Raw genomic sequence first — 21,059 nt, 5'->3', positions numbered from 1 at the left:
CTTGTTATCTCAGCAACTGACACATTAATTCTTATAACCCAATCAGGACTCCTAGTTTTGGGCTCAACCATCCAAAACTCTCATGCCTGCATTGTCTACTTAGGCCGGCATGGTGGACTATGGGTATATCACATTGAGAAATAATAAAAATCATTCATTTCATTTTTTATTCATCTTCATACAATGATTGGGCGAATAAATTCAATAATAAATTTGCAAAAAAAAATAAATAAAAGATGAGATAAAGAATGATGTGTAACATGGCTATGTTACATTTAATAATATGAGCACCATAATTTGCAACTTGCTTTTTTTTTTTCTTTTTCTTTTTCCTTCTTTTCTTTTCTTTTTTTTTTTTTTTTTTTTTTTTTTTTTTTTTTTTTTTGGGTTGCGTAGAATGTTCCTCACCGTGTTGCTGGTTTTTTCTGCGCCAGCCAAAAAAGGCCAACGAATCCAAAGTGGCAACTGGCAAGAGTAATATATATGACCATTTGAAAATTGCCAAAAATATGTAATATCTCCTAATGGCCTATAAAAAAAAATATTAAACTAAATAAAATAATAAAATAAAAACCTCTTTCCTCTACGGACAGAAATTTCCTGCATGCCTCCCTAGTCAAGTCCTACCACTAGTTTTCAATTTTTATTTGTTTCCTTCCTTTGTTTTCTGCGTCTTCCATTGTTTCTCTTCTTCGATCCCTCTACCTCAAGAGAGAAATCAGAGAGAGAGAGAGAGAGAAAGAGATGGAAAGCATAGCAGTGTGGCAAGGGGCAACGCTGTGTGGAATTGTGGCATGGATTGTGATAGCTTCATACCTCAATGTGACTCGTAAGCTTAGATCTTTCCTGCAACCGTGGGTGGCTCACCATGTCATCACTGGGAACTCTCTCGTCCTCCAGATCCAGGTTTCAGTCAACTTTTGCAACTGAAAATGAAAACCCAGATGATCATTCTTGTTGAATTCTCTTTGTATATATGTTTTTCTTTTCTTTTCCCCAATAAAGTATTATCTTATTGGGATTGGTCTGGTGGGTTTTTGCAGAAATACCACCATAGGTTTCTGGATGCTCTATTCTCTGGGTTGTCTTGTGTTGTATCTGTGCCCTTTTACACTGCCTTTCTTCCTCTGCTCTTCTGGGTATGTTCTGTCTCTCTATAATGTGGTTAATTTTGAAATCTGAGCTGGTTTTTTATTGTCTGATATGGACTTTAGAGCAATTTCATTTATCAGCATTTTAAGAAGTCAAATTTAGTGGCTTTTGGGTAATATTTGTAGACTGGGCATGGCAGATTAGCTAGGCAAATGACCCTTTTGATGGCCTTTTGTGATTATTCTGGGAACTGTATAAAGGTATCTACTTCCTCTCTCTTGGTTCTTCTAAGCTTCTCATTTGTTTATATGCGGTTTAGTGCTTATTAATGAAGATATATGTGTGTGTGTGTGTGTGTGTGTCTGTGTGGTGTTTTTGTTTCGTAGGATATGGTATCAGCTCCGAGACCCAGTTCACCGCCTGTTAGGAGAATAACTGCCACAAAGGACGAGGAAGATAACGCAAAGGAATATGGATTGCCCTCTTCTCACACTCTTAACACATTTTGCTTATCTGGGTACTGGATTTTATGTTTTTCTTATATTTGCGGTGTAGCCGCGCAGGTGAATTTTGCAGGCATCTGAATAGGTTCTGTTTTTAGAGGGAAATTGGGTTATAAGCCTTGACTAATGCCTCGGGCGAAGTGTTACATAATTTATTCTAGGTCGCTAAAATTCATGCCTCATGACTCATGAGTCAAGATCAATGGTGTAAGCTTCTTTAGCAAAGCTCATAATTCTCACGTATCCGTGTAAACCTCACGATTTTCTAGGCTAATCAACATATTAGCAGTGAATTCACGTCAATCAGTATTGCTTATGACATGCTAAATGCATACATTTGTTTACAACAGTTGGGTTCATGCTTTGTAATTTGTGAAAGTTGAGAGCTTTTCCTCTTACCTTTGCATCTTCAATTATTGTCTCTTACAGGCTAACTTGTTGCACTGGGGGTTTCCAGGTACCTTTTGTACTATGTCTTGTCTTATACTCAGTGTGAAGATGCCTCCATGAAATTTGTTGGCCTGGCCCTTGTTTGTTTCCTTGTGGGCCTCGTTGGTTTGGGTAAGTTCGTTCTTATTTAATTAGTTTTTGGAAGCTTTTTTAGTTTCTTGCTTCATATTTCCAAACTGAAATTTGGTTTACTTGCTAGGAAGAATATACCTCGGCATGCACAGCTTGGTTGATGTCATAGGTGGCCTTGCCATTGGATTGGTGATCCTTCCATTTTGGCTTATAGTTAATCAAAATGTCGACATTTTCATAGTCTCGGGACAAAATGGTATGTATACTTCTGTTGCTACATTAATGGTTACCAATTTGTATAGCTGAAAGCAAAAGGACCTAGGCTTTTGAAGTACTTGATTAAGGTAAGAAGTAGCTTAGCAGCCTCAGGAGAGGCTTCAAGCAAATTCCTAAAATGGCTGAGTTCCCCCAAGTGCGCAAATAGATCCTCTCCATTTCAAATGAAATGGAGAGGATCTGTTTCCCCCAAGTGCTGAGTGTGGGAAAGGTTGGTATGCCACCATACCATTAACATGTCAGGAACTACCAAGCTAACAATATTAGAAGATAGCCTTACAGAGCTAAGACCAGGGGCAGAAGTTTGCTAACAGAGCTAAGACAAAGTAAGAAAGAAGTTACCACATATAGGAAGTTTTCTCATCTAACAGTAATGGGTCATGGTTTCTATTTGCGAGCGGACCCCTTAGAGAAACTGCCATACATGGGGATTTTATTTGTCATGCTGGAAACTTGTCTTATCAAAATCATTATCTCAAAATTGGATCCAATAGAGAAGAATGTTGAATCATGACTTGTCATGGAAGTTCTGTTGGAAAGTTTTGTTTGACAGATGTTAGTCTGGCAGTGGTTTTAACTTCATGAAGATTTTAGAATTCAAACAAGATGCTGACTGAAATTCAAAATTCGGCAACTTGGGAATGAATTCTCACTTAGTGCACACTCTATCTCTGATGCAGTTACATCCTTTTGGGCCGCTTTAAGCCTCCTGTTGCTCTTTGCTTATCCAACTCCTGAGTTCCCAACACCAAGCTTTGAGAACCACACCGCCTTTACTGGTGTTGCATTCGGAATTGTAAGCAATCTTCACCCATTTAAGATCGAATTAATGCTATGTTTGGCTTTCAACTTCCTTTTGCTATGACCAAAATATTGCATGGGGCTGCAATAGGAATTAAATCAATCTCTTTCAATATATCATTACAGTATTTGGATAGGACAAGACTGAAACAGCTGGTTATTGTTAAATAACTCTGACAGAGACGAACAACAAAGATTGGTCGGGGAAATGGTTATAAAAAAAGATAATAATAAATCAGTGACTTGCCTTTATTTGGCAAAAGTATCATATTATTACACTTGCTGTATGAACTTCACATTCTTTTATAGAAATCTGCTACAATGTCAAATTCATGAAAAGTTTGTATATTCTTCTGAACTTAAAGAGTTTTCTTCTTGTAACATTGATAATCTAAAATAGCAATTGTGCACAGGTAGCCGGGATCCAGCAAACGTATCATCAGTTTCACCATGAAGCGGTTGCACGCATATTTACCCCACAACTCACAATCCCTGCCTTTGTGGGAAGAATGCTGGTTGGGATACCCACAATACTTCTTGTGAAGTTCTGCAGCAAGGCTCTTGCGAAATGGATTCTCCCTGTTGTATCAAACACATTGGGCATCCCAATTAAATCAACCAGCTATATCCCAAATCTAAATGGAAATGGGAAGAAATCAGACAAGATTAAACAGTCTGGTTATTCCCAAAAGCTGTTCTTTTTCTCCCAACAGGATTCATTTGATGTTGATACCGGTATAAGGTTCATCCAATATGCAGGCCTTGCATGGTCAGTGGTAGATCTTGTTCCATCTCTTTTCTCCCACCTCAGCTTGTAATGCTTGGCGTTCTTGTAAAATATTAGTATGTTGTAGGTAGTGTAAGGGGGTAGATTCTATATGCTCATTTTGCGAGCCATATTTATTTTTTAGTGTCTAATTTTTCACTTATTATAATACTCTGGGCCTGGGGGTGTAAAGAAATCCTATTGAAGTTTCCACCTCTCTTCTACCATTCTCACAATTTATCCCTGAGCTTTACAGTGTGAAATTGGTTATGGAAATTTAAACGCGCTTTTACAGAACCCTGTTTGTACGCTTGATTTTTGTTTGAATACTCCCATGTTTATAGGAAACAGATTTACAATTACAAAGTTGCTTCAAGTCAAACTGGCAGTCATTTATTACATGGAGAAATGATAAAGAGGGGACACTTGGCCATCCCTCTCCTAATCTTTTTATTAAAAGAAAAAAAAAAAAAAAGAATTTTAATAAAAAAAAAATACATTTCTTCATCATTTTTTAATCAAAAAGTACACTCCTTTTATTAATCAAAAAGAAAAACAAAATAATAAGAGTATTTTTTTATTAAAATGGGAACAGTCAAGTGTCTTCTATGTATCATTTATCTGCAATTGGGTTCCGTCCTCTTCCGCAGTCCGTTGTTATGGGCCGGGGGCATGTGAGAGGCCTTGGGCAAAGGGCTTCTGCTCCCTCTCCTTGACGGGGTAATGCCAGTATCGGCATTTGTCGACGAGGAATCCCCCTAGTGCCTTGCGTTTTGTTCTATTAGTTGCGCACAAAAAGAATAGAGAAAAAAAAAGGGATCCGTGAGGCCCCCATCATTTGGATTTTCTGGAACACAGACGCATGTCATATTCTGCAGAGATCCTTGTAGCGTAGCAGACGGTGAAACGATTAAACTATTATATCTTTCGATCTTAAAGAACAGGCGTCGGTGCAAGTGGCACTTCCACAGATGGGAGAGGCGGAGGGATGATCCAACATAAAATTATTCAATGGGAAAAGATTCCTCAATGGAAAGCTTCTCATCTGAAGAATGCCCATCACAGGGCGGCGGGAAATTTTTGCTTAAGCCATGCCCAAAACCTTCAAGCTTCTTCATTTTCTCCTTTCCCCTTCCAAGTTAAGAATTCCAAACAAGTTGTGGAACATGGAAACTAGTAGATCATTAAATCGAGAAAAGCAAAAATGTCTAACCATTACTATGGCCATATTGTTGTGAAAAATGAAAGAAACGAGGCAAACCATCCACTAGACATAAATCCATTCATCCCCCTTGTGGTCGGCCAAAAGAGATGGGATGTGACAGCAAATACAAGTGGGAAAAAAAGAAAGAAAACGAATATCCACAATTTTGCTAGAAGTAATACATGCCGACTCTGTGTCAACTAGGCAATATCTCGGACAGGAAATCCAGAAAGGTTTAAAGGGTAAGACAAATCAGTGAGCATTTTACCTTCCTATTATACATCTTTCAGGGCTGCCGCAACCACCGGAGAAGGTGGGCAAGTCATAAATTTTAAATCTCCCACACAAAAGGTGCAAATGCACCTGACTCCAAGAGTAGGAAAGCAGAGTAATGAATATATATGATCTGCTAGAAGAAGTAGCTGGTCATCATTATCACACAAAGGCAGCTATTTTATAGGAAATAATCGGGTGTTCTGCGGGTAACATCTGGCTCTCCTCTCCTAGGAGCTGGCTCAAACTGCAACATAGACAACTATTCAAGTTAATGCATGAACAAAATAAACTCATGCGCCAACATATAGGTTGCATGCATCATGTGTGAATTAAAGGGAGGGGCAAAGGAGATAGAGAGAAACCTGGATGAACGTGTGGCTCTTGCAGTCATCAACTTCCAAGATAGAGGCCATGTTGCCACAGCGATAACAATAATTGGGTGCACTAAATATAGTGACCACCTTTTGTTCCTGTCTCGAACCAAAAAAACAAAAAAAAAAACATTATATCAAAATATTTAAACCCCGCAATACTAAACAAGTAAGCCAAAAGTAAAATCTTATATTCTGTGAGTGATAATTACATGGGCCCAGTTAAATCCATCCATAACCAATTGATGAGCTCTAGCAATCAAGTTTAAGTTGTTTGAATGATTGAATTGATCAGATATATCCTGCAAAAAAGAATGTGCTATATTATTCATTTAAAAAGAAAAAAAGAATGTGCCATATTAAATCAGAGAAAATAGAGGAGATTACAGATGAACAATTAAAGCTTCAAAGAGTGTTCATTTTTTTATTTTTTATTTTTTTGATAACAGGGGTGTCCCCACCTTCGGTGAGACTAATCCCCTGTAAGGAACTAGCGCAGCAACCCACCGCCACGACTCCCCACTTAAATCACAAGTTTTATCCCAGGGGGAATCGAACCCGAGACCGTGCGCCTCACCACACAGTCCCTTGCTCGCCCTTACCACTAGGCCACCTCGTGGGTGGTAAAAGAGTGTTCATTTTTAATAGATACATAGAGGCAATTGGATATAAGAAGTTAAAGTTACCTGGCCAAAAGTATATCCAGCACCGCGAGGTGAAATACCCCAACCACATCGGTCATCTGGGTCAGACCATAACAAATCACACATGGGTCCTTCATGAGGAACCTCTTGAACACGATCAAAATTCCTTATGTTATCAAGAGTTTCAATTGATGGTGACAGTCCACCGTGCAGACAAAATATCTCTGACTCAACCTAAAAAAAACGAGAACAGGACACGATCATTAATGATTGGTAATGAACATATAAAATCCTTTTACCATCATTTCCCCCAGTTATTTGGCAAGCAATATTGGAGAACTATTCACCCTTCAGTATATAATGAAACTGAGCATAAATGATTATAGTATACCTGAGGAAAATGGATAGCAACCCCCCCCCCCCCCCTCCCCTCATTTCGCAACCCACCCCAAGCCCCACCAATCCCCCCTCCTCTCTCTTATAATAAGGACTCAATTGATAGGTAAATCTCTCCCCACTTTTAATCCCTTTAGTATGCAGATTTGCATTACTTGCAAGTATTAACAGTGAGCACCAATCGGAAAAAGTTTACTAACCAATGCAGTCAATGGAAAATAGTCAAAAAGGTCTGTAAAGATCTTCCACACATTAGCATTGCCATACCTGTAAATTAGCATCAGGAAGGGAAAAAAAGGAAAAATAAAAAATAAAAGCATCATGGATTTGCAAGAGCAGCAAAAACAAATAAATTCTGCATGAGTGCACATTAAAACGCCAACCACCCATGTGACCCCAATGAACCTAAAGATACACCATTAAGAACTCAGTCAAACTCAAAAAAGGCTAACCAATATCATATCATCTTGTGTTTGGGTTCAAGCCGCAGGGTGCATGTCTAACATTCCAAACAAAAACAAAAAACAAAAAACTTCCTAGTAGTCATGAAAAATCCTACTTTCTTGACATTGGTGTCAATACATCCACAAGTTCGAAGCCCATGCCCATTCAATTTGATAATCCTTTTAAATCCCAGCTGGGTTGTGCAACAGGAATGCTTAGATTAGTATTCTATCCAGCAAAAGTAAGTGCTATGATATGCACTGTCTACCCATCAAGTTCAGAAACTCTATATTAAGATTGTCCAAACTACAGTATTAATATTGAGATTTTCCATATACCACAAGTTTCATTTAGGGAAAAGGAGTTTTCAACTCCATATTTTAATATTGACGGTGACAATCTGAAATATAAATGTCATTTACATTATTTGTAGGTATTAAAAAACATTATTTTCTTGTTGAAAGCTAACATAAATTATTTCAATTATCACCCAAACCAAGCTAATGTACAGAAAACTCACTTTCGAAGACATTCATCATAAAATCCGTAAACTTGAGTAATCTGCCAAAGGGGGGGAAAAACGAAGAAATAATTAGCTTACAGCCTCAAACTGTTACATTCACCAATATACACAGATCACAAAAAATTTGCAGCCTATATTGTAATGTGCTGAATAACACCAAGTATTCACATAATAGAACCTATATGAACTAAATAAAGCAACGATCCAATATTTAAATAAGATCCCTACAAACGAGAAACAAAATATTACAGATAAGATACTTTCACCAAGATTCATATAACCCCAAACTAAACAGAATCTTTGTAACGGGAAAAAACATTATTACTCGCACAGCCATCAAGATCAAAGCCTCATCATACTTTTTTTTTTATAAGCAAGCAAAGAAGTTTATAAAAAAGCCTCATCATTGTTGCTGAAAACAAAAGGAAAAATGAGAAAAATGAAACAAAGAAGATTGCAAAAGTATACCTGACGACTTTCATGGTTTCCTCTAAGTATGGTAATCCGTTGAGGATAACGCACTTTCAAGGCCACCAAAAGCTGGATGAATTCACTAATTAGCATCACCAAGATAATGCCATAGGTAACCCCAAGAAAATATGCAAGCATACTAAACAAGCAGAAAAATTTCCATACCACTCCCCCAAATGTCCCCCCCACCCCCCAAAGAAAAAGAAAACAAAAGCTCAAGGCCACACTAGTAAGAATGATGGAACGCTTTGGGGCAAGTTAAGAAGCAATGTTACATCCCAAGTTGAAGTCTTTCCACAAGATGCTCAATGGACTCGAGAATAATTACTAAGAGCACCTATTCTGTAAATTTGTAGGTAAACATGTCTCCCAAACCTATCACTTGAGAGACCAACCCCTATCACCTGGAATATGCCAACCTACAATGCAAGCAGGAACGCATCTTACAAATGCCAAAGGATGCATCTCAGTCATCTTTATTAAAAGTGAGTAACTCCATGAAATGCTGTCTCAATTAGAAGAATTGAAGATGACTTTGTGACCAGTGCTTAGAGCTGATAGGTTGATGAGTGGAAGTTCATCTCCCCCAATTCAAGAAAAGCCTATTTGACCACAATCAGAAGGTCCTTACAGCACAAGCAAGCTGTCTTTTTTCATATTTAAAAATATATCGGAAGAACTCAATTCGAAGATGAAAGGTGAGCCCTAATATTTTTATTGTCAAACTTCTAAATGACATTGCAATCTTCAACAATGCCAAACCCAAATTGAAGGATTATCACTCCAAATAATTCCTCCACGAGACACAAAATGACCTAGAGCATCAAAAGCATCCCTTACACAAGGGGGCGGGGGGCAGAAAAAAAAATCGCACAGAACAACAACAATAACATAGAAGGGTACCAATCTTGTTACAATGTAAACGAGAGTATCATGGCTGATTAGATCTGTGTTCTTGTCACAACTTACATGAATATGGTAACTAGAACAAACTCTACAACATACATGATGATGCCAGTTCTTGAAGCCATTTCATAGTGATATTTCTTTCAAGATGGCATAAGTAAAATCCAGTTTCTTCATTCAAATTTTACTTACCGTCACAGTTTCGACAGAATAATACCCACGGTCCACATAATCTCCCATAAAGAGGTAATTTGTATCTGGACACTATCAATGAAACAAAATAACAATAAAATTTAGATCTGACCTTAATTAGAAGAAACATTAAGAAGAAAGTCAAAAACAAGTTATATTATCCAAAAAATATATAAATAAATAAATAAAACAAGCAAAAGAAAACAAATTTTGATTTAGAGCAGAACCTTTTTTCCACAAAAGCGGATGAGACATGGTTTAGTTTACTAATACCATTTTTTTGTATAATCACAGTGAATTGAGTCAAAAACCAAATTATGTACTGAATTAAATAAGCAGTTCCCTGACTGCTGGCAATTTACTCCACAATACCTCTGAAGCACTTCAATCTTCAAAAGCATTTCTTTGACAGGGCATGTCTCAATTGGTTAATTTAGACATTCCCCAGCTGAACCACAAGAGTTGAATACAAAAATATGTCATGGTCAGAACTGATACCTTCCCTCCAATTCGAAAAAGTTCAGCAAGATCGTGAAACTGCCCATGAATATCGCCACAAATTGTTACAGGGCTTTTCACAGGCTGTGATACAGGAAAAACAGAAAAAGAAAATCAGTCTTTAAAAATTATAATGCGAGAAAAATCAAATTATGATCGATAGCATCAAAGAGCCATATTGCACCAGGAACTTGAAGAGAAATTGCTATTCTTCATAAGATTCTAAAACACAGTCTCACTTACCAGCAGAGTTACTAGTTCTTTTTCGTTAAAGGTTAGCTATAAATACATATATTTTCGCAATTGATTCAAGAACGCACAATCTCAGAATCGAACAATGAAAGAAATAAAATAACAGTGGAGCAGCTAAGATTAACATATTCAGCAACAACAACAAATGCCAACGAAAAATACGGTGAAAATTTGAAAAAGCAAGGATGAGCCGCTGCACCTGGACATTGCTTTCCTCCATTAATATCTCCTTAGCCTTGTCACACAACGCTCTAACCTACAAGCAAAGCCAAAAACAAATTTTATTTTTAAAAAAAAAAAAAAACAATATTTTTTTGCTACAACTCGAAATTTCTAATTCCTCATTATCCGCTGCAGCGTTTTCTCAGCATCCAAACAGATCTTCATTTTTTTTCCAAAAAACGAAAAAATTATAATGGAACCTGTTGCTCCGAGAGTGGCTTGCATTCCATGAGCTGGGCGATCTGCTCGTCGAGGTCGTCGCTCGAGTCTGATGGTAAAGAATTCACGCCCATATTGCTCTTCTTCTCCGGAATTGGACCAGGCGGTCGGTATCCAGACTAGTAATAACCCTAACCCTAGACTTGCAGTCTTCTCTATCCTGCCCCTCTGCTCCTGCAGCGGAGTCGAAATGGGACAGCGCGTGGAGGAGGGAGCGAGCGAGCGCGTAGCAGTTTTTTTATACAGTTTTAGAACTTGCTCTTTTTCTCCTTTTTTTTCCTTCTTTTTCCTGTTCCTTTTTTTTTGCGTTGTTTGTCGTCCTCGTCGATGCAAGCACAGTTGCTCATGAGATGGCCCAATGGGCCTTTGTTATGGTTCTTGATTTCTCCTTAGCCCCAAAAAAAACCTAGTCTTTTTTCTAACTATCATGGCCTAAGCATGATATTTGAACAACTTTTACAAAACAATTGTACAACAATACTGATGTGTTTATTATTTTTTAAAAAAAATTAAAAATATTGAATATATTAACATTGTTGTGCAATTATTATGCAACTAACGTATCACATTCATCTTCGCTTGTTTTTCATTCTTCCATACTTTTTTTTTCCTTTCAAAACAAAAAATAAATGGTTAATGTCAAGGGATCATTTGGTAAAATTTGGGGGAAAAAGTTTTACTTATTCCCCTCAAATTATTATCCGATTTTCAATATCTTCAAACTACCAAAAATAATAAATATTCGCTCCAAGGTCAGCAAAGCTGCAAAAGATAAAAATTATCTTAAAATTTTTGTCAATAAAACAAAAGTTTCCATATAAATTCATAAAAAAAAAAAAAGGTGGTTAGGGTGGCTCAGCGACTTTTTATTTTTATTAAGGATATTTTTGTCATTTAAAGGACATTGACAATTTTTTTAAAATTTGAAGGGAACATTAACTAAATCTATAGTTTGTGGAGACATTAATGCAATCTATATTTAGGGAGAAAATTGACAATCGAATGGTAATTTGAGAATGATATGTTGACTTTTTTGAAAAAAAAAATTAAGAAGTGTTTTGGGTTTTGGATTTTGAAAAGAGTTTTGAAAAAGGTAAAAGTTGATAATTGATTTGGTAAAAAATTGGAAGTGTTTTGTAAAAATAAAAATTGGAAAATATTTTTATTAAAAAAAAAATAGAAATAGTGCCACTTGTGATATACCAGCCTTGGAGGTGACTACCATATGGTTGCCAGCTCTATTTAAAGGCCAACATGCTATCTGGAGGCCATTGTGGGGTTGCTAGAAATAGTGGTTGCCACCACGAGCCGGCAGTGCCAACACCACCAATTCTTTTTTAACAATATTAAGTTTTTTTTTTTTAAAAAAAAAAGGTTGTGTTTTATTTTTTGGGAGACTTTACATACATTCCTCGAAGTAAAAGTGGTTTTGAAATCATAACCTCAAAGTTTAAAAATTTATAATGTCGATATCCCATGTTTCAACCCCTTTTTAATTTCACACAATTTTTGTTAAAATGACAAAAATGGTATCTCTGTAAATAACCGCAACCAAATAACTGTCTAACTCGGTTGCGATTACCGGTTATAGGGATTGACAAAAGCGATTAATAACCGAATAACCGACTTTATATATATATTAAAAATATATAAATGAACTATTGAATAATATTTATAATGTATTGCTGCTACTATTGTTTGCTCACAACCTTTTCCATACCTCTCTTTGAACATGATCTTTGAATCCATGTGCTACATTTTTTGTTTGGGCTCAAGTTCATCCCTCCACCCATATAATAATTAGGGAGAACTTCACTTATAATCTCTTATTTTTTTATCACTTTTGCAAAAAGGTACCAAAACTTTAAAATTTGTCAATTTATGGTATTTATCTTTTTATTTTTTTCAATTTCAACTCTCCGTTAGAATTTTCCATTAAATCATATCAAAATTTTCAAAATACCCTAAATTAACACTTTTTAAAGTTTGGCTATCTTTTTGTAAAAGTGATGAAGGATAAAATTTTTATATGCTCCGGTTGCCCACTCTCAGAAATTCATTAAGGGGCAAATTTGCCCACCATCCACTGTGATTTTCTTTTATTATCACAGTTCAAGCATTAAGGTGTTTCTGTAATTAGGTTAGAAAAATACAAAAGTTGAAAAATAGACCAAGGTTGAAGAAGATCAAAGCTTCTTTTTCTTTTGTAATTATATTTTTCTCCCATGAACTACCAGCATATGTCAATATGCCTACATGAACTGGCACTTTCACCACCCGACCGCATCGAATTACCATTTACTTATCAAAACCTTCATTCTGTTAGTCAACCTCATTGAATCAAACGGTCAACCCATCATGTGCGCTTCACATGCATTTTTTTTAAAAATATATATATATATATATATATTCTCCCTATTTTGCCCTCACTTTTAACATTAGGGCAACAATTTCATATGATACGTTGAGGACCACAAGATTCGGAAGATTCGTGAGGTATCGGAGGTCCTCGGAGAGCTAGTTGTGAGAGAGATCTAAGATCCTGAGCTTGTCCAAGCCTGCGAACTCGACGAGTTGGTTCTAGCCCAGATTCAGAGTGATCTCAAGCGTCGGAATCTTACCCAAGCTCACCGGAATATTTCCCGACAGCTCGTTTCCGCTCGAGTCCAGTAACTGCAACTTCTCAAGCGAACCGATTTGGCTCGGAATCGGCCCAGAGAATCTATTCTTCTTCATAATGAGTTTAGTGAGTGAACTCAGCGATTCAAGACTTGGACTCAGCGGTCCTTCAATCAAATTGTTAGAAAAATCAACAAATTGCAACGAGATAAGCCAGCTAAATCTCTCTGGCAAATTTCCAGTGATCACATTGGAATGTAGGTATCGGTACGTGAGATTCAGGCACCTGGAGATCTCTAGAATGCTCCCGGAAAGGAGATTAAATCCGAGATATAGCAAATCGAGTTTGGCCAAGTGCCCAATCTGCGATAGGACAGGCCCAATAAGCATGTTGAGGTTCGCTTGGAAGCGAATCAAGGACAAGAGCAATTTCCGATCTTGACCGGTATCTAGCCCGACAAATTGCTGGAGAGAAGCAAGAGCTTGACGAGATTCTTGAGCTCGAAGATCCCCTTTGGAATGTTTCCGGTCAAGCCGTTCTGAGACGAATCCACGGCCTCTAGATTATGGCAGTTGGAAATCGAAGACGAAATCACTCCCTCCAGCTTGTTCTTCCACATGAAGAGCAATGTGAAATTCCCTAGATTTTTTATTTCGGAAGGTATCTTGCCAATTAATTGATTGTTGTCGAGCTCGATTATGGGATTGGAGTTCCTCCAGAGCCGGTCAGAACAATCGTGCTCAAGGACAACATGCAAGGAGGTGAAGTTTGGAGGAATCCGACCCACCAATTAAATCCAAGTACTTCAACTCCAATCCCATAAGATCCTTGTTGAGGTTGCAAGTGATTCCGAACCACCGACATGGAGTTTCATCATTTGGGTTCCAATTGCTTAATTCTTCAAGGGATCCATTTAGTCTCTGCTTCCATGAAAGAAGAGCTTAGCCTTGTTGGTTAACAAAAAGGCTACAAAAGGGTGGTGGACAATTTTGGATTTCTCAAAAAACAAAGAAACCAACAAAGTCGAAACTTGGGTGAGTGAATTTACAGATTAGGAGCTAGTCAAGACTGCTGCCTTAGTAGAAAAGGGAAGAAAAATCAGAGAAAAAGAAGAATATCAAACGATCTTAATGTTAAAAGTGAAGCAAAATAGAGAGAATAATTTAAAAAAACGCATGTGAATCGCACATGATTGGTTGACCGTTTGATTTAACGAGGTTGATTGACGGAATGAGAGCTTTAGTAAGTAAATGATAATTCGATGCGGTCGGGTGGTGAGAGTGTCAACTCATGAAAGCATATTGACGGAGGCTGATAGTTCACGGGGAAAAATGTAATTACCCTTTTTTTTAAAAAAAAAAAAAAAAAAAAAAAAACTTTGCACTTTCACAACATGACTCTGCACATTTAACAAGACTGTCAAGACATGACTTTTCTTTTTAAAATTCTTTCTTCTCTCATTTGTGAAACAAAGAAGTGACAAAGCATCGAATTCTAACAAAAAAAAAAAAAACCATCCTTCTCTCATTTGCTTTTTTAAATTAATTTTTTTTTTATATTTCGATTGTTTTTGTTTTTATAATTGTTTTCGTATTTAATTGTTTGTGAATTTATATAATTTTCGTTAAATACTTTAATTGTATAAAATATATAATTATAGTTACTTGAGAATGTATATTCAAGACTATCAGCAATGAAAAAATTGGGGGTGTACAAGCAGAGCGATTATTAATCGTAAATAACTGGTAACCACTAATAAACGTCAACAATCGCTAACGAGAGAAATCGGAAATAACCGCAACCGGATAACCGGGTACTCGATTATAGCATTTTGAAAAACCAGTTAATAACTGGGTAACTGGTTTTTTTATTGTATATAATTATAATTATATATAAGGTTAAATACCACATTGGTACATGAGTTTTTAGTCATTTTAAATTTACTGTCTGAGTTTTATTTTGTATTACAGGTGGTACCTGAGTTATGGATAAAAATCCAGTTGGTACCTCTGTTAGATTTTCCATTCAAATTTTAACGGTCCGCCTCGTGTCAACCTTACATACAAAAATAAAATAAAATAAAAACTTTAAAAAAAATTAAAAAAAAATTGAAAAAAGAAAAAAGAAGAGGGGTGGCTCTTCACCATGGGGGTGGTGGCCAAGGAAGGTGGCTCAGCCACCCCTCTACTTCTATTTTTTTCTCATTTTTTTTTTATTTTTTAAATTAATTTTTAAAGATTTTTATTTTTTATTTTTTTATATAGTGCCACGTGTCAACCTCAGTGGTTGACACGTGACGGGCCGTTAAAATTTGGACGGAAAATCTAACAGAAGTACCAACTGAGTTTTTTTACCCCTAACTCAGGTACCACCTATGATACAAATTAAAACTCAAGTACTAAATTTACAATAACTTAAAACTCAGGTACCAATAAGGTATTTAAACCTTATATATATTAAAAATCAAAGAATGTCGACTCAATGACATGGATCTGTTTCATATTAATGTGAAAGACAATCACTGAAACAACAAAAATTGTATACATTGGTTGGTGGTGGGGAATCTGATGAATGTTTGAAGTACCTCCCATGTTCCTGAACAGCAAAATCTTTTCTTCCTTCCCACCCGAAAGAGATGACTCCCTTGGTTTGGTAATAAACAAGTGCCGCGTTCCTGCCAGATGCCTCGGCCATCGTTTAAAACATTTTCTTTTGCTCTCTTTAATTATTTCATTTTCTTTAAACTGGTGGAGCACATTTAGGAAAGTTTATCGTATTTGAGTATCTCTCAGTTAGATGTAATCTTTCTTTTTTTTCTTTCTTTTTTTGAACAAGATAATCTCTAATTCTTCATTTATCAAAGCATATAGTGATCCCACAAAACAAATAGGATATAGGGAGAAACTGTTTCCCTAAAAACAATGGTGGAAATACAAGAAGGAATATCATCCCACCACAATACATTAATTTTACTACAAATAGCTTATTTGGCAAGACAATGGGCTGCCGAATTCATCTCTCGGGGAGTATAAGTAAACTGACTGGACCCTAGCCCAAGTTTTTCCTTATTGATGCTCTCTGTGAAATGGCCGGAGTTAGAGAGATAGGGGGGTCCGAATTAATCTCTAACACTACCTGTTTTGCATCCCCTTAAAAAATGACATCCAAAAATCTGGCTTCCTTCCTGAATAGCACAGCTCCAAGGGCTGCCATGGATTCTGCAATCTTTGCTTACACCTTCACTTTATAAACAATGCTCCGAGCACCCATGAAAAGACTCATATGATCCCGAGCAATAATCCCCACACCAACGTATCCATGTTGAGCATCTAGATCTGCATCAAAGTTAATCTTGACAGCACCTGGTGGGGGCGGGCGCCAAGCGGATTTTGTCCCAGATTACCTAAACTCGGTTCCCTTGTAATTTCCAACTGCTTGCTCATCCGGAAATCTTCCAAAAACTTCAAAGCTCCTCTATAAGTTTCATCTGAATGCTGAAATTGGCCCTAAAAAATAAGCTTGTTTCTACGAAACCATATTGCTAGTGCCACCACAATCATCAGCTCGACAATCTCTTTGGGAAACTGTTGCAAACATATGGCAAAAAGTTCCCTGAAAGAAGAAACTACCCAGCTGCATTTGTGGAAATAAGATAAATGAGAACCCCACACATCTTGGGCAGCTGGGCAAGCCCAAATAGCATGAATTAAGTTTTTTTCAACAGATTCACAGCAAGGACATGTAGCTACCTCCACAACCTTTATTCTCCTTAAATTAGCACGAGTAGGCAGCACCTCATGGCAAGCTCTCCATGCAAAGTTCCTCACTGCATTCGGTACTATCAAAGCCCACAAAGGTTTCCAAACATCCTGGTCATGGCGTGATATAGAGCTTTGAGCGGCCATGTTATCTTGCAATTCTTTCCCCAAATGGTAGGCACTGCGCACAGAAAACACCATGTTTGTCGTTCCTCGCCAAATTAGCCGATCAGGTGGTTGGAGGGTGTAGCGCCCCAGTTTTTAAAACATATTAATAATTTGATTAAAAGATGAAAAATGATTATTCATGTGAATAAATAATCAATCAATTATTTTATATGTATTTTCAACTGAATTAATGAACTGTGTTTTAATGAGCTGATAATTATTTTATCACCAAAAGAATTACTGAGTTAATAAAATAGACAGATAATTTACCATTAGATTAATTAGCCTTATTTTCATAATGTACGATATATTATTTGGCAATTATTCTTTATGTATAATTCGGAGGTATTATTTCTACTAAATAAACAATTCACCCACTGCACCTTACATTTTAAATACTCTGACCGTCCTCTCCACTCTGCATTTAATAAAACTCTCACCAACCACCCCACCAGCAGGCACTCATTCCTCTCACGTTCTCCAGCTCCTACACTCATTACCCTCACGCTTCATCAGCTTCTGCACTCATCACTCTCGCACTTATAAAACAGAGCATTGTCCCTCTGCAAATCAGACGCCTCCCCTTCATTCTTCCTTCTCCTTTCTCCTTCTTTCTCATTCTTTTCCTTTTCTCTCTGCATTCTGAGAGATTACAGGAGTCAGAGTGAGGTAATGAGAGGTGGTGAGATAGTGAGAGATTGAGAAGAGAGGCCATGACATGGCAGACCGAGTGAGAAGAAAGATGAGAGATTAGAGAAGAGAGGGAGAGAAGCTGTCAGAGAGAGACCGAGAGATCGAGAGGGAGAGACCGAGACAGTAGCCTTGAACCACCAAGCCAATCCGGCGGCAACCCAGGGAGCATGCCTGAACCAGTAGCCGTGACCCATAACCGGCGTGACCCAGACCCAGCTGTCCAACCCAGCTGAACCCATAGTGGCCGCTTGAACCCGTGAAGCTCAGCAAACCCGGGGAAGACCTCGGCGAGCCATAATCTTCCGACCAAACCAGAACCTCGAAACCCACCCCACTAGAAGAAACCCGATCCTCTGCAACTCGGCACAATCGGTGGCAGTGACCGTGAAGCCCGATTTAAGCATTTCCCTGCTGAACCCGTGATCCACCAATCGGATCAACCCGTGGACCTGGTGGCCTGGTCCAGCAACCCGAGAAGCCCAATCCGGCGAGCCCGTGAGAACTTAGCCCAAAAAAAAAACCATCCAGCTCAGACCCAGTTCTCGGACCCATCACCCGATCGTGGCCCAGTCCAATTCGGTGGTCCAAAACCCGAATCCATGACCCGGCCCACAAATCGGTTCAACCCAGAACTATTAGCAAACCCGAGACCCAATAACTAAAGCCCATGAACCCATACCCTCGGCCCAAAGCCCACGAGCCAAACCTAGAACACTCAAGCCCATTCAGCAAGCCCGAGATCCATAAGCCCGAGACCCATAAGCCCATCAACCCGGAACCCCGACCCGCCGGTGACCCGCCGCCGGCAGTGTCTTCGGCAACTCTCCGGCGACTTTCCGGTGACTTTTCCGGCTATTTTTCCGGCGACCAAACTCACCGTTTCGCTGGATTTTCGAGTGAAAATCCTTAATGTGAGTTTCTAAGTTTTTAATTAGCCTAAAAGTATATAATTGCATAAAATCAATTAATTAGTATTTTAGATTATAACGTTCATAATTATGGAATTGAATATTCTTATTATAACTTATTTATGTATATTATATTTTGAAAAATATATATACTCTAAGGTATTGATTATGTTTGATTATTAATAATTAATGAGTGATGTTTAAACTAAGGGCTTGATTAATTATAAAACTCTAGAATTAAAGAACGATTTCATGAGTTTAATCATGTAATGCATTGTTTTAGAAATTGAGTATTATGGAAATTGAGCATGCTGTATTATTATGATTTCTCAAATATATTGGTTGAAATAATTGTTAATATGTTTTGTTAATTGGTTTGGTAATTGGATTGATGTTCCCTAAAAGTGATTAGGTTTTGTTAGAAAAATACATAGGTTTCTTGTTGGTTGATTTCTCTATGCTATAGAGAATGATATTAAGAATTTTAGATTGTACTCGAGTGATTACTTGAGACCTAGATTAGATGTTATTCCAAAGTATTGATTTGCTAATTGATTAAGTAAATATTAAGTTTTAACCATGTTGAGTGTTCATAAATGTAAGTGATTTTCCAATTAATAGATGATCGCTTCTATGTATGTGTCTATGTATAAAAATAGAATTCATGTTGAGGCATGAGTTTCTAGAAAGTAATGATATTGACCTTGTATGCACATGTATATGTGTTTGATGCAGATGATGAATTGAGACAGCACAAAAAGGACTGTAAGTATTTTTATACTTACTGAGGGTAGTACTGGATTTCAATAATGTTGTGTTTATGTTTTATTTTAATTGGATGCGTGTGACTGATTATTGCATACTGTTAATAATCAACCTATTAATATTGGGCGCAACGTCTCCCAAAGGTTCATGATAGAGTTGAACCGGAAACAATAATAATCATATTGATTGGAACGGCTTTCAAAGTACTAGAGGAGGGAGGTCTCCGATAGTGCGAAAACAAGTTAATTAAAATGTAATGTAGAGGGAACGGCCTCGAGAAAGACGCTGACCGGGGGAATGGCCCTTACAAGAGAGGAGTGTAATCACTATATAAACTGTTAAACTTTGCATGAAAATTATCACCACATCATTATGTCATATCCGTGCCTTAAAATAACGCATAAATCATGATGTTGTTGAATGACAGTTAGCTCACTTATGGAACTATGGGATTGTGGTTATAACCACCTTCTCATAGATGATTGTGCAGGCACAGACACTGACGAATATCAGGATTATCAGGAGCCTTATGATGATCCTGGTTTCATAGATGAGACTGTCTAAAGTCCCCTTTTTATGATAGACTTGCGGAACAGTTTATCTTCCATGTCGTATTTAAGTTTTATTTTATGTACTTTCTAGACATCTTATGCTTTATTTTATGGTTTGTAATATGACTACTATTACATAGGACGTGAGCCGTGGTGGCCCTTATGTTATTGCTTTTGTGTGTATTTGTTTGTAAGACCTTTTATTATTATTTTAATGTAAGTTGAGGTATTTCAATTAAAGCTCTATGTGTGTTGAAAGGGAATTGTCCCTATCGATGATGTTTAAAAAAAAAAAAAGATATTGTATTTTTCCACTGCCAGATTTATCAACTCTGAATGGTTAATGACACGTAATTATCCAGATATAATTACTTACGCTTTTTTGTAAAAAGCGGGTCGTTACAGTATGGTATAAGAGCAGTTTGCTCTGAGGACTATCAGACTTGACCATAGAAGTCTAAGTGTTAACACAAGAGCTATAGGAAAATGAACTTTTTATAAACTCCTTAAAAGCTTTTGTATGAAGTTAAGCAACATAAGAGAACAATAACTGTCATTTACGGTTAGGATTTATATGCCTATGAGAATGTATGCATGGTATGATTCCTATGGTTACATGTTTTACTTACTATGCAATTTAGAAAACATATTGATATGAATTAGTAGAAATGCATGTTAAATAAAGAATGGGCTATGATTGTGCATAGGAATAACATTATTAACCATTGCGTACAAATAGAACTTGTATAGCATGATTATCCATGCCTCTATAGATGTTGAATGATGTATACTACATATCCTTGATGAAACATGACCATAGGCATGATATAGTTTTACCGCATGTTAGATAACATGTTGACATGAATAATATACTAAGTCAGAATTGTATTACCAAATGGGGAATATGAAACCATTTTTGATTAAGGAATAATTTTGAACAAAATTAAATATGAGCTTTCAACATTGGTGTAAGGTTTACAAAATAAAAGTTTAGATGTGATGAAAACATCTTAAGATT

At 37.1% G+C, this 21,059-nt stretch overlaps 3 protein-coding genes and 1 long non-coding RNA gene across 4 annotated transcripts; 2 read left to right on the top strand and 2 right to left on the bottom strand.

Annotated features, from left to right (window-relative positions):
• The first annotated feature begins 606 nt into the window (after positions 1–606).
• On the top strand, positions 607–4,287 carry LOC133873093 (lipid phosphate phosphatase delta). The gene is made up of 8 exons (XM_062310813.1): positions 607–906; positions 1,044–1,139; positions 1,278–1,352; positions 1,479–1,609; positions 2,053–2,156; positions 2,245–2,373; positions 3,074–3,189; positions 3,608–4,287. The coding sequence occupies exons 1-8, from the start codon at positions 745–747 to the stop codon at positions 4,010–4,012; spliced, it is 1,218 nt and encodes a 405-aa protein (XP_062166797.1). The 5' UTR covers positions 607–744; the 3' UTR covers positions 4,013–4,287.
• An 857-nt stretch (positions 4,288–5,144) lies between these two features.
• LOC133872716 (serine/threonine-protein phosphatase PP2A-4 catalytic subunit) lies at positions 5,145–10,804 on the bottom strand. The gene is made up of 11 exons (XM_062310292.1): positions 10,560–10,804; positions 10,337–10,393; positions 9,886–9,969; positions 9,388–9,459; positions 8,287–8,358; positions 7,816–7,856; positions 7,052–7,118; positions 6,498–6,689; positions 6,024–6,113; positions 5,803–5,910; positions 5,145–5,684 (listed from the first exon to the last, which is right to left on the bottom strand). The coding sequence occupies exons 1-11, from the start codon at positions 10,650–10,652 to the stop codon at positions 5,619–5,621; spliced, it is 942 nt and encodes a 313-aa protein (XP_062166276.1). The 5' UTR covers positions 10,653–10,804; the 3' UTR covers positions 5,145–5,618.
• Positions 10,805–13,158: 2,354 nt separating this feature from the next.
• LOC133873209 (leucine-rich repeat receptor-like serine/threonine-protein kinase RGI4) lies at positions 13,159–15,892 on the bottom strand. The gene is made up of 2 exons (XM_062310941.1): positions 15,783–15,892; positions 13,159–13,756 (listed from the first exon to the last, which is right to left on the bottom strand). The coding sequence occupies exons 1-2, from the start codon at positions 15,890–15,892 to the stop codon at positions 13,159–13,161; spliced, it is 708 nt and encodes a 235-aa protein (XP_062166925.1).
• Positions 15,893–18,406: 2,514 nt separating this feature from the next.
• LOC133873815 (uncharacterized) lies at positions 18,407–20,281 on the top strand. Its single transcript, XR_009901159.1, has 2 exons — positions 18,407–18,728; positions 19,461–20,281. It is a non-coding gene; the product is annotated as an uncharacterized LOC133873815 (long non-coding RNA).
• The last annotated feature ends 778 nt before the right edge of the window (positions 20,282–21,059 follow it).

The sequence above is a fragment of the Alnus glutinosa genome, chromosome 7 (genome assembly GCF_958979055.1).
Source record: "Alnus glutinosa chromosome 7, dhAlnGlut1.1, whole genome shotgun sequence".
NCBI classification, from domain to species: Eukaryota; Viridiplantae; Streptophyta; class Magnoliopsida; order Fagales; family Betulaceae; genus Alnus; species Alnus glutinosa.
Note: the sequence above shows the minus strand (reverse complement) of the source record. Positions and strands in the feature narration are given on the sequence as shown.